At 45.1% G+C, this 13,501-nt stretch overlaps 1 protein-coding gene across 1 annotated transcript in view; it reads left to right on the top strand.

Annotated features, from left to right (window-relative positions):
* Nucleotides 1–13,501, top strand: part of LOC121281488 (sodium-dependent phosphate transport protein 2B-like) — a 78,267-nt gene that overhangs the window by 46,143 nt on the left and 18,623 nt on the right. Inside the window, exon 8 of the mRNA XM_041194432.1 lies at nucleotides 2,655–2,850. Coding sequence (XP_041050366.1) covers nucleotides 2,655–2,850 — 196 coding nt within the window. The remainder of the gene's footprint in view (nucleotides 1–2,654; nucleotides 2,851–13,501) is intronic.

Here is a 13,501-nt window from a genome sequence, read left to right as displayed (position 1 = left end):
CAAATGGAATTCAATCTGGAAAATTATGAGGTGAAGCATTTGGGGAGGGCAAACAAAGCAAGGGAGTGCACAATAAATGGGAGGATATTGAGAGGGGCTGAGGAAGTGAGAGGCCTTGGAGTACATGTCCACAGGTCCTTGAAGGTGGCAGGACAGGTGGATAAGTTGGTAAAGAAAGCATATTGAATGCTTTCCTTTATTGGAGAAGCTATTGAATACAAAAGTGGGGATGTAATGATGGAACTGTGTAAAACATTGGTCAGGCCACAGCTGGAATTGTGTGTACTGTTCTGGTCACCATATTATATGAAGGATATAATTGCTCTGGACAGAGTACAGAGGAGATTTACAAGAAAGCTGCTAGGACTTGAAAAGTGCAGCTCTGAAGAGAGATTGGATAGACTAGGATTGTTTTCCTTGGAATGGAAGAGGCTGAGGGGTGACCTAATTGAAGTGCACAAAATTATGGAAGGCCTAGATAGGGAAGACAGGAAAGACTTGTTCCCTGTAGCTGAGGGGTAAATTACCAGGGGACATAGATTTAAGGTGATTGGTAGAAGGATTAGAGGGGACATGAGGAAAATCTCTTTTATCCAGAGGGTGGTGGGTGTCTGGAATTCACTGTCTAAGTTGGTGGTTGAGGCTGTAAAGCTCAACTCATTTAAATGGTACCTGGATCTGCATCCGAAGTGCAGTAACCTACAAGGCTACAGACCAGGTGCTGGAAAGTGGGATTAAAAATGAGCGGCTAGCTTCTTTGTTTCTCTTTATGGCTGGCACAGATCCAATGGGCTGAATGGCCTCTTTGTGCTCCGTAACTTTTCTATGTTTTTATGGGTCTGAGCCTGTCATCATCAGACAGGGATTGGACACCTGGAAACGTTCTGCAGATTTGTATGTTGTCTATTCCCTCTGCCCTATACTGATCCCCCCAGACATTGACCTTGGTATTTACAAGGGAGGCAGACATAACAACCAGGAAATTCAGGTAATGTGGAGGTCCTGCCAATTTTTTTTTTTAAACTTACTGTTTCCTGGCTGGATTGGGAGAGAGCTGTCTGTCAGGTGGGAAGGCCTGCACTGTTAGGCTGCGGCCATGAATTGGAGAGGAGGCAGGATGGAGAGTTTGGGGGTCAGGGGGAGATTGTGGGTTGGAGGGGGTTATCATGGAGGCTCGGTAAAAGACTAGATCAATGGTAAAATGGCCAATGAGTGACTGGGGAAGCTCTCCTGTTCCCCCTGACCCCCTAGCAGTGCTAGAAAGGCTCTTACCTGCCAGTTTCAGCCCTACTCACCTCCCTGTAGCTGCTGGGTGTTCCAAACCCAATGATATTTGTCCACAGGCATTAAATCCAAATCATTGTTAAAATCTGAGCCATACAGCCTCAATTAACACATTTAAATGATTGATCCACCCCTTGAGAGCTGGTTAGTTGTCTATCAATCAACCTGGCTCCATGAACATCTGCAAGTGGACCCACTGGAGGATGGTTGGATCAGGTTTCCAAATTTTGAAATTTTAAGCCCCTCCTCTCCCCTGGTCCCATTGTCTCCCTCAACTCCCTGCCCTCTCCTTCTCCTTCCCTTCTCCAGACTTCTCTTGTTGTATGGTAATCTGATAAAGCAAATCATTTGCTCTTACACAATCAGCCTAGTTTTTGGTTCAGAGGTGAGAATCGGTTGGGATCTACAGGGAATCTGCTCCTTCAGGTTTCAACCTGGGTGGGAATTTGGAAGTTCCCAGCTGTGATATTTTTCAGAGATACAGGTTCACTGGCACCTGTAGGCATCAGGAGGTTGCTCAACAGGAGGTAATGTCATGCCTGAACAGGGGGCTGACCCACAGGTGGACCTCTAGCTGTCTTCAGTGGAAGGTGATTCTAGATGATTATTTCCTTCCTGACCCAGTGATGATGATGGTCCTCCTGCTGGCTTTGGTGAGATCCACTATTTCAGCACAAAACAGGAACAGAAGCTCAGTGGCAGTTCTTTGGACTGTATGACTAGACAGGAAACTCATCAGCAGAATGGTGCTGAATCATGAACAGGACGCCCCGGGAGAGTGGTATGTGTGGACTGCCTGATACTGTCATTGCATTCTCAGGACATGGGCATCCCTGGCATGGCCAGTGTTTATTGCCCATCCTTAGTTGCCCTGAGTGACTTACTGAGCCCACTTCACAGTTGATTGACAGTCAACTACATGGGTGTGAACAGGAAACACACATTTGCTCAGACCAGATGAGGATGGCAGGTCTCCTTCCCTAAAGGGCACAAGTGAATCAGTTGGATTTTTACAACAATCTGACAGCTTCGTGATCACTTCTACTGATTCCAGGTGTTTATTTCTTTATAATTAATAAAATGAATTCAAGTTCTCATACTACTATACTGGGATTTAAACTCACATTTTCTGGATTGCTAGGAATATAACTACTGTAATACCATATCACTCAACTTAATTATGCCCTTACAAGCTAGCAATTACTGAAGGTGGCTGATTGACCCACTCTGCCTGTTCTGATGCTAACACTTTGACCAAAGCTGTCCAATCCTATTTCACTTCTCCTTTTCTTTTGAGTGACATCTGGGAACTATATCCTGGCAGATTAAAGTGGTCTTTCTGTTGTAATGTGCTACCCCTCTGTTCCCAGGGCCTTTGCAGGTTCGGCAGTGCATGGGATATTTAACTGGATGACAGTTATCATCTTATTTCCAACTGAGGTTGGAACTGGGCTCCTGTACCACGTCAGCAAGGCCTGTATCGAGAGCTTCAACATCCAGTCAGGAGAGACCTCACCGGACATCCTGAAAGTCATCACAGAGCCCTTCACGCAGCTTATCATCAAGGTAGGTGTGCCAGCTTCTAATGAACTCAGAATCTGAGACACCCGAGACAAAGTTGCAAGAGGCACCTCTTATACATGGATGTGATTTCAGACACACACTACAACGGCAGAGGTGGGGAGGCAGGGGCTGGGTGATGCTAGATATCGGATATCTTTTCTTTCACCTCTGAGACTTGGGTTATATCTACTACTTTGCTGTCAAAGGAGGAAGCTGGAGCCAGTCTGTTTTCAATATAGGTTTATTATTGAAACCCTGTATACTATAAGTGTAGACTATTCCCTTTCACACAGCCTCCTGCCCCACAAGTGGAAGCTGGTACTTATATCTGTGCCCTAACCTTTCCCCATTTAGTATCAGTTGCTCTTAATCACAATCAGAGCATGCACTCAATTGTTACAACATTTGCAACATATAGGCCAGGATTTTCCCCTCGGCGATTTGGGGGCGGGGCCCAGTCGCCAAGAGGAAAATGACACGGGATGATGTCGGGAGGAATCCCCAATGTCATACTGGTCCATTTAAATTTTTAGGAATCAGCTGTCCACCTGCCGACCTGCCAGTAGCCAATTGAGGCCATTGACAGGCTATTTAAAGACCTGCCCGTCCAACCTTACGGCTGGCAGGCAGGCCAGGAGCCCCAGTGAGCTCCAGATTATTAATGAAACCTTATCCACTGGCGGGATGAAGTTTCATGTCCGTATTGTAAAAAATTAATAAAGTGTATGTGTTCTTTATTAAGATGTCCAATCTCGTGTGACACTGTCACATTAAGGGGACATGTTAAGGGCGAGATTCTGCCCATAGTCTTTGGTAGTACAGAACTTGACTATTGCTGAAAAAAGAGACATGCCAAAGCTTTTCGTCTTGCACTCACCAGGACAATTTGCAAGAATACCAATATAAGGAGAAAACAACAATTTATACTATATGCGAAGAGAGCGCTGATTGTTTGGCAAGCAGACTCAGGTTGGTGAAGGCATTGCCATGGAGAATGCACCAGTGATGGTGACTGATAGTTAACTGCCAAGCATTGTTTGAAATTTAAACCAGGCAGCTTGATCCTGATTGGTCAAGGCATTGTCCTGAGGAATGAGTCACTTATTTTGTTTAGCTGAAACAGGCGCAATGTATATACATGTTCTTTCTGTCTGTCAAGAACAGGGCCCTGTGTATTAATATATGTAGTTTCCAGTATACACAAATGTGCCACATTGCAAGCCTGACTGACAATCTTAAATTAACTGTCAGTGTAATTCTTAGCACGCAAATGTGGTCCAATCGTGGAATCACATCACATATTGGTATTCGCCACTAACAGGATGCTGCCATCAAGCCAAAAAGATGTTCTGCCTATCATACAAATGAGTAATGTGGTATATGAATTTCAGTGCCAATGTAATGCTAGGTATGTAGGCCATACATCCCAAAGACTGGTGGATTGTATCAAACAGCATGTCCCTTCCACTGTTTGCAATGGGCAAGGTACAGACTGTACCCAACCAGCCGTGCTTGCAAAACTCAAAACTGTGTCCAACATTAGATATGATTCTGCGATTGAGATGAGGAGAAATTTCTTCACTCAAAGATTGTGAATCTTTGGGCAGAATTTCACCCATGTTGGGCGGGCTTGGTGGAGGTTGGCGGGGGCTGTCAGAAAGCTGACCACTGCCTGTGATTGGGGCCTGAAGGCAATTTCACACTGTCAGGCCAATTGGAGGAGGGGGTGGGGTGAGTGCAAGCAGGGCAAGTGCGAACTTCGCGTACGCACACGAGTGCCATTTGCAAATCTCCCTGAGGTGCAGAGCTGTCTTGGGGAGATGAACAGATTTTTGTTTTAATTTAAGATTTTATAAATGTTATAAAGCATGTCCCCTCATCTGACTCTGTCACATGAACAGGGACATGTGATTAATGAAAAAATAAAGTTTTCATTTTATTTTTAATAAACTTGATGATGATTCCAAAAAAGTGCAAAGGCCGCTTGATGCTCGGTTGAGCTAAAAATTTTACCCTTTGGAGTTCTTTACCTCAGAGGGTGGAGAATGCTCCACTGCTGATTATATTTATGGTTATATTTGAGGACAGACAGGTTCTTGTCTCTTGGGGACTCAAGGGATATAGGGAGTGTGTGGGAAGTGGAGTTGGAGCCCAAAATAGCCATGATCATATTGAATGGCAGAGTAGGCTTGATGGCCCTATAGTCTAGTCCTGCTCCTATTTCTTATGTTCTTATAAAGAAAATAATAACACTAACTAGGGACAAATCTCCAGAACTGGATGGTTTCTGTGGAGTTTAAAGGAAGTGGGTGAAAATGCCACAGGTACAATAGCTATAATCATCTGATGTTCTCTCAATTTGGGGGCCATTCCATTAGATTGGAAAATTGCGATTGTCATTCCACTATTAGGATCTGGTAATTATCCCCTCTGTTTTTGGGAAATCATTGAGTGTATAATTAAGGAGAGGATGACTGAACAGCCTGAAAGCTTTCAGCTGCTCAGAGACAGTCAGCATGGATTTGTTAAGGGTAGATCATGCCTGATGAATGTGATTGAACTTTTTTAAAGAGGTGACTAAAGTGCTGGATAGCACGATGTTTTTGGATGCTATTTATATGAATTTCTAAAAAGTGTTTGATAAAGCCTCTCATAAGTGACTGTTAGCTAAAATTGAATCTCATGGAATCAAAGGCAAATTATTGGCTGGTTAGAAGATTGGCTGAATGGCAGAAGACAGAAAGGAGGGTTAAGGGGCAGATGCTCTAACTGGCAGTATGTGACTACTGCTATCCCACAGTGATCTGTGTTGAGGCCTCAACTATTTAATGATCGTTTAGAATATGGGATAGAGAGCCATATATCCAGGTTTGCAGAGATAGGTGGCATTGTAAACAGAGCAGATGGAAGCATAATAGAGAAGTTAATGGATTAAGCGAATGGGTAAAACTGTGGCAACTGGATTTCAATGTGGACAAATGTGAGGTCATCTATTTTGGACCTAAAAAGAATAGAAGAGGATACTTTCTAAATGGTGAAAAGGAGGTCCAAAGAGACATGGGCTCAACTTACATAAATCATTGAAATGTGATGGATAGGCACAGAAAATAACCAAAAAGGTGAATAGGATGTTGGCTTTTATATCTAGAGGATTCAACATGGGTAGAAGTTATACTTCAGCTACCCCGGTTAGATCACGTCTGAAGCACTGAGAGCAACTTTGGGCACTACAACTTAGAAAGGACATATTGGTCTTGGAGAGAGTGCAGTGCAGATTTACCAGAATGATATCTGGACTCCAAGGGTTAAATTATGAGGAGAGATTACACAAACTAAGATTGCATTCTTTGGAATTCAGAAGGTTAAAGCCTGATTTCAAGTTTTCAAGATGCTGGTGGGAATTGAGAAAAGCTGTTTCTGCTGCTAGAGGAGTCAACCATTAGGCAACACAGTCTAACAATTAGAAACAACTCTTTCAGGAGTGAAATCAGGAAACATTTCTACACATAAAGGACAGTAAAATTTTGGAACTCTTTTTTGCAAAAGGCAATTGATGATTGATCGGTTGTTGAATTTAAAACTGAGATTAGTAGATTTCTGTTAGCCAAAGGTATGATAAGATATGGGACAAAGGCAGGTAGGTCACAGACAAGCAATCATCTCATTGATTGGTGGAACAGGCTTGAGGGGCTGAATGGCCTGTTCCTATCCCTATGTTTCCTATGAATCTTATACTGAATTTCGCAAGTGGAAATTGGTTTAAGCATGTTACATATGCAGAATGAGCACAATGGTTGGACTGCCACCTGATCACATGGAATGCACTAAGGCCCAAAATAAAATAAGCAAACTCCCAGTGCTACTTATAGAACAAAGAACAAAGAAAAGTACAGCACAGGAACAGGCCCTTCGGCCCTCCAAGCCTGTGCCGATCATATTGCCTGTCAAACTAAAACATTTTGCACTTCCGGGGTCCATATCCCTCTATTCCCATCCTATTCATGTATTTGTCAAGCTGCCTCTTAAACACCACTATCGTACCTGCTTCCACCACCTCTTCTGGCAGCGAATTCCAGACCCTCACTACCCTCTGCATAAAAAACTTGCCCTGCACATCTCCTCTAAAGTTTTCTCCTCTCACCTTAAATCTATGTCCCCTAGTAATTGACACTCCCACCCTGGGAAAAAGCTTCTGACTATCTACTCTGTCCATGCCACTCATAATTTTGTAAACTTCGATCAAGTCGCCCCTCAATCTCTGTTACTCTAATGAGAGCAATCCGAGTTTCTCCAACCTCTCCTCATAGCTAATAACCTCCAGGCCAGGCAGCATGCTGGTAAACCTCCTCTGCACCCTCGCCAACACTTCCATATCCTTCTGGTAATGTGGCGACCAGAATTGCACGCAATATTCCAAGTGTGGCTTAACCAAGGTTCTATACAGCTGCAGCATGACTTCCCAGCATTTATACTCCATATCCTTGCCAATGAAGGCAAGCATGTCATATGCCTTCCTGACTACCTTATCCACCTGCGTTTCCACTTTCAGTGACCTGTGGACCTGTACACCCAGATCCCTCTAACCATCAATGCAGTTAAGGGTTCTGCCATTTACTATATAATTCCTACCTGTATTAGACCTTCTAAAATGCATTACCTCGCATTTGTACAGATTAAACTCCGTCTGCCATTTCTCCGCCCAAGTTTCCAACCAATTTATATCCCGTTGTATCCTTTGACAATCCTCTTCACTATCTGCAACTCCTCCCACCTTAGTGTTGTCTGCAAACTTACTAATTAGCCCAGTTACATTTTCCTCCAAATCATTTACGTATACTACAAACAGCAAAGGTCCCAGCACTGATCCCTGCGGAACACCACTAGTCACAGCTCTCCATTCAGAAAAGCACCCTTCCACTGCTACCCTCTGTCTTCTATGACCAAGCCAATTCTGTATCCATCTTTCCAGCTCACCTCTGATCCTGTGCGACTTTACCTTCTATACCAGTCTGCCATGAGGGACCTTGTCAAAGGCCTTACGGAAATCCACGTAGATAACATCCATTGCCCTTCCATTGTCGATCATCTTTGTCACTTCCTCGATAAACTCGACCAAGTTAGTGAGACACGACCTCCCCCTCACAAAACCATGCTGCCTCTCACTAATACGCCCATTTGCTTCCAAATGGTAGTAAATCCTGTCATGAAGAATCTTCTCCAATAATTTCCCTACCACTGACATAAGGCTCACTGGCCTGTAATTTCCTGGATTATCCCTGCTACCCTTCTTAAACAATGGAACAACATTGGCCATTCTCCAGTCCTCTGGGACCTCACTCGTAGCCAGTGAGGATACAAAGATTTCTGTCAAGGTCCCAACAATCTCCTCCCTTACCTCCCTCAGTACTCTGGGGTAGATCTCATCTGGCCCTGGGGACTTATCCATCCTAATATTCTTCAAGACACCTAACACCTCCTCTTTTTTGATCTCAACATGATCCAAGCTATCTACACCCTCTTCCTAGACAAATCGACCACTAAGTCCTTCTCTTTGGTGAATACTGATGACAAGTACTCATTTAGTATCTCTCCCATTTCTTCTGGCTCCACACACAGATTCCCACCTCTGTCCCTGAGTGGGCCTACCCTTTCCCTGGCTACCCTCTTGCTTTTTACATATGTATAAAAGGCCTTGGCCTTTGAACTTATGCTGTTCATTAGAAGCTCGCTTAATGGAAGAAACTATTTACAGACAGCTGATCTTCTTAGAGGGGAGGTGCACTCTGGTTGCAGGCAACTAAAACTTAAGAACATAGACAGAAGTTGCAAGGGGCCCTCAGGAAAAGTAGGCAGAGGTGGTATTGCCAAAAATATGGCCCCAGAACATGGCCAGAATGCAAGGAAAAGTTCAATAATCTCACAAGGACAACTCAGGTAAGTCACCTAACTCCTAATATGAAACATTAAATCCCACCTTCTCCTCAATGGATTCTTTCATGCCTCAGTTTCAGGACATTGGTGATGTTGGAAGGGGTTGTTTAGGTGAGCTGGGGTTTAGGGACTATCACAGCTTTGCTGAAAGTGTAGCAGAGTTGTTTTGATGTTTCTTGTGATGGTTGGAATGAGAGGTTGTTAAATGCTCAGTTTTGAGTTTGGGTGAACCTGTCCTTTCTTAGTAGTTCGGAAGTGTGCTGTGATGCTATACTGATCATTGAGGTCTTGATGATGAGCTAGCAGGAGTGGCTGGGGACTGATCTGACTCTTAGACAATACCCTGTCCAAGTACATCAAACCTGCCAATAGAGCAGTGCTTGCTCCAAATGATTTTGCTTGTAAAATGTAAATAAGCTCCATGTAATGGGACTAATGGAAAATTCAGGAAAAATCATTTTAATAAAAGGAATTCATCAGGAGGTTCCCATTGACTTATGATCTGATTTGTTTTTTAAATCACCCAACATAAATCTGATTTGTAAATACTACAAGGAATGGGATGGAGCAGTGACCCCCTTGCTGTAGCCTCTTTCATTCCCGCCTCTTTCCATTTGTGCCCAGGGACCATGTCTGAGCTCATGGACTGAGCTCATTTGATATTTTCCCAAGTTCATGTCACATAGGGGACGACTTAAAGTCAATGTGGGAGAATTTCAGCCCAACAATTAGGGCTGGAAACTATTTTTCTTTATTCATTCAGGGAATGTCAGCGTTGCTGGCTGGGCCAGCAATTATTTTCCATTCCTAATTGCCCTTGAGAAGGTGGTGGTGAGTTGCACTCATGTGGTGTAGGTACACCCACAGTGCTGTTAGGGAGGGAGTTCCAGGATTTTGACCCAGCAACAGTGAAGAAACGGCATATATTTCCAAATCAGGATGGTGTGTGTCTTGGAGGGAAACTATCCGTGTGGTGGTGTTCCCATTTGTCTGCTGCCCTTGTCCTTCTAGATGGTAGTTGTCGTGAGTTTGGAAGGTGCTGTCGAAGGAGCCTTGGTGAATTCCTGCAGTGCATCTTGTAGATGGTACACACTGCTGCTACTGTGCATCAGTGGCAGAGGGAGTGAATGTTTGTGGATATGGTGCCAATCAAGCAGGATGCTTTGTCCTGAATGGTGCCCAGCTTCTTGGGTGTTGTGGGAGCTGTACCCATCCAGGAAGTGGAGGGTATCCCATCACACTCCTGAATTGTGCCTTGTAGATGGTGGACAGGCTTTGTGGAATTAGGAGGTGAGTTACTCTCTGCAGGATTCCTAGCCTCTGACCTGCTTTTTTAGCCATAGGTATTTATATAGCTAGTCCAGTTCAGCTTCTGGTCAATGGTAACCCCCAGGATGTTGATAGTGGGGGAATTCAGTGATGATAATGCCAATGAATGTCAAGGTGCGATGCTTAGATTCTCTCTTGTTAGAGATGGTCATTGCCTGCCACTTGTGTGGTGCAAATGTTAAATACCACTTGTCAGCCCAAGTCTGAATATTGTCCAGGTCTTTCTGCATTTGGACATGGATTTTTTCAGTATCTGAGGAGTCATGAATTGTGCTGAACATTGTGCAATCATCAGCGAGCTTCCCCACTTCTGACCTTATGATGGAAGGAAGGTCATTGATGAAGCAGCTGAAGATGGTTGGGCCGAGGACACTACCCTGAGGAACTCCTGCAGTGATGTCCAGGGACTGAGATGACTGACCTCCAACAGCCACAACCTCTTCTTTTGTGCTAGGTATGATTCCAACCAGTGGAGCGTTTTCTCCCTGATTCCCATTGAATCCAGTTTTGCTAGGGCTCCTTGATGCCACACTTGCCTCACCTCACCTCAGGAGTTCAGCTCTTTTGTCCATGTTTGAACCAAGGCTGGAATGTGGTCAGGAGCTGAGTGGACCTGGTGGAACTCAAACTGGGCATCAGTGAGCAGGTTATTGCTAAGCAAGTGCCTCTTGATAAAACCGTTGATGACCCCCTTCCATCACTTTACTGATGATGGAGAGTAGGCTGATGGGGCGGCAATTGGTTGGGTTTTATTTGTCCTGCTTTTTGTGTGCAGGATGGACCTGGGCAAGTTTCCACATAGTCAGGTAGATGCCAGTGTTGTAGCTGTACTGGAACAGCTTGGCTAGAACCAGGGGACATAGATTCAAGATAAATGGCAGAAGGTGTAGGGGGGACATGAGGAAGAACTTTTTTACACAGAGGGTAGTGAGTGTCTGGAATTCACTGCCCAAGTTAGTGGTAGAGGCAGAAACTCTAAACTCTTTTAAAAAGTACCTGGATCTGCACCTTAAGTGCTGTAAACTGCAGGGCTATGGGCCAGTTGCAGGAAGGTGGGTTTAGAAAGGGCATCTGGGTGTCCTCAGGCTGGCACGGACAAGATGGGCTGAATGGCCTCCTTCTGTGCCGTAACTTTTCTATGGTTCTATGGCTAGGGGCGCGGCAAGTTCTGGAGCACAAGTCTTCAGTCCTATTGCCAGAATATTGTCAGGGCCCATAGCCTTTGCAGTATCCAGTGCCTTCAGCTGTTTCTTGATATCACGTGGAGTGAATCGAATTGGCTGAAGACTGGCATCTGTGATGCTGGGGACCTCTGGAGGAGGCTGAGATGGATCATCCACGTGGCACTTCTGGCTAAAGATTGTTGCAACTGCTTCAGCATTATCTTTTGCACTGATGTGCTGGGATCCCCCATCATTGAGGATGGGGATATTTGTGGAGCCTCCTCCTCCAGTGAGTTGTTTACTTGTCCACCGCAATTCACAACTGGTTGTGGCAGGACGGCAGAGCTTAGCTCTGATCCGTTGGCTGTGGAATTGCTTATCTCTGTCTATCACTTGCTGCTTATGCTGTTTGGCATGCAAGTAGTCCTGTGTTGTAGCTTCACCAGGTTGACACCTAATTTTTAGGTATGCCTGGTGCTGCTCCTGGCATGCCCTCCTGCACTCTTTATTGAACCAGGGTTGATGGTACACATTCTGGCTTCGTGGTAATGGTAGAGTGGGGGATATGCCAGCCCATGAAGTTACAGGTTGTGTTCAAGTACAATTCTGCTGCTGTTGATGACCCACAGTGCCTAATGGATGCCCTGTCTTGAGTTGCTGGATCTATTTGAAATCTATCCCATTTAGCACAGTGGTAGTGCCACACAACACGATAGAGGGTATCCTCGATGTGAAGGCGAGACTTCGTCTCCGCAGTGACTGTGTGGTGGTCACTCCTACAAATACTGTCATGGACAGGTACATCTGTGACAGGCAGGTTGGTGAGGATGAGGTCAAGTACATTTTTCCCTCTTGGTTCCTTCATCACCTGCCACAGACCCAGTCTAGCAGCTCTGTCCTTTAAGACTCAGCCAGCTCTGTCGGTAGTGGTGCTACCGAGCCACTCTTGTTCATGGACGTTGAAGTCCCCCCATCCAGAGTACATTCTGCGGCCTTGCCACCCTCAGAGCTTCCTCCAAGTGATGTTCAACATGGAGGAGCACTGATTCATCAGCTGAGGGAGGGCGGTACTTGGTAATCAGCAGGAGGTTTCCTAGCCCATATTTGACCTGAAGTCATGAGACTTCATGGGGTCCAGAGTATATTTGAGGACTCCCAGGGCAACTCCCTCCTGACTGTATACCACTGTGCGGCCGCCTCTGCTGAGTCTGTCCTGCTGGTGGGACAGGAAACACCCAGGGATTGTGATGGTGGTGTCTGGGACATTATCTGTAAGGTACGATTCCATGAGGATGACTATGTCAGGCTGCTGCTCTCCCAATTTTGGCAATAAAGGCTCCAGATGTTAGTGTGGAGGACTTTGCAGGGCCAACAGGGCTGGGTCTGCCATTGTCGTTTCCAGTGCCAAAGTTGATGCCAGATGATCCATCCAGTTTCATTCCTTTTAGATTTTTTAGTGGTTTAATACAACTGAGTGATTGCTGGGCCCATTTCAGAGGGCATTTCATAGTCATCCACATTGCTGTGGGTCTGGAGTCACATGTAGGCCAGACCAGGCAAGGACTGCAGATGTTCTTCCCTAAAGGACATCAGTGAACAGGATGGATTTTTACAACAATTGATAATGGTTTCATGGCCATCATTAGACTTTTAATTTCAGATTGTTTTTTTATTATTGAATTCAAATTTCACCATCTGCCATGGTGGGAATCAAATCCAGGTCCCCAGAGCATTATCCTGGATCTTCATATTACTCGTCCAGTGACAACACCACTGCGCCACTATGTCGAAAATTGCTGAAAAAAGAGAGACATTGAAGCTTTGCGCCCGACACGCCCGAGCGAAATATGATGTGCAATGACGTCAGGCGTGCGTCCCAGCATCACCGCGTACCCACACGATATTTCGCTAGGCAGGCGCGTGATGAAGATGGAGGCGCGCCCGCCATTAATTAAGTGGCTAGTTAAAGCCCTTGATACACCATTTGTCTTGGGCTTTATGTAGCCTGTATGGTTTTCAGGCCGTCGTACAGACCCAATGGGCAGGCAGACCACAATTAGCAAAACCTCATCCGCCGCCAGGATAAGAGTGGGCATGTAATTGTGAATAGTTTGTAGTTTAGGATAGAACTTGCTGCTGGTTGCTTGTGTGAACAGGACATCTTCAGCTTCAGAGCTGCATTGACAGAAATAAGAGGCTTCGGTTCAGGACTCAGGGTTGTTTTCCAGGCC

Source organism: Carcharodon carcharias, chromosome 8 (genome assembly GCF_017639515.1).
Source record: "Carcharodon carcharias isolate sCarCar2 chromosome 8, sCarCar2.pri, whole genome shotgun sequence".
NCBI lineage: Eukaryota > Metazoa > Chordata > Chondrichthyes > Lamniformes > Lamnidae > Carcharodon > Carcharodon carcharias.
This window is presented reverse-complemented; position numbering and strand designations above follow the sequence as displayed.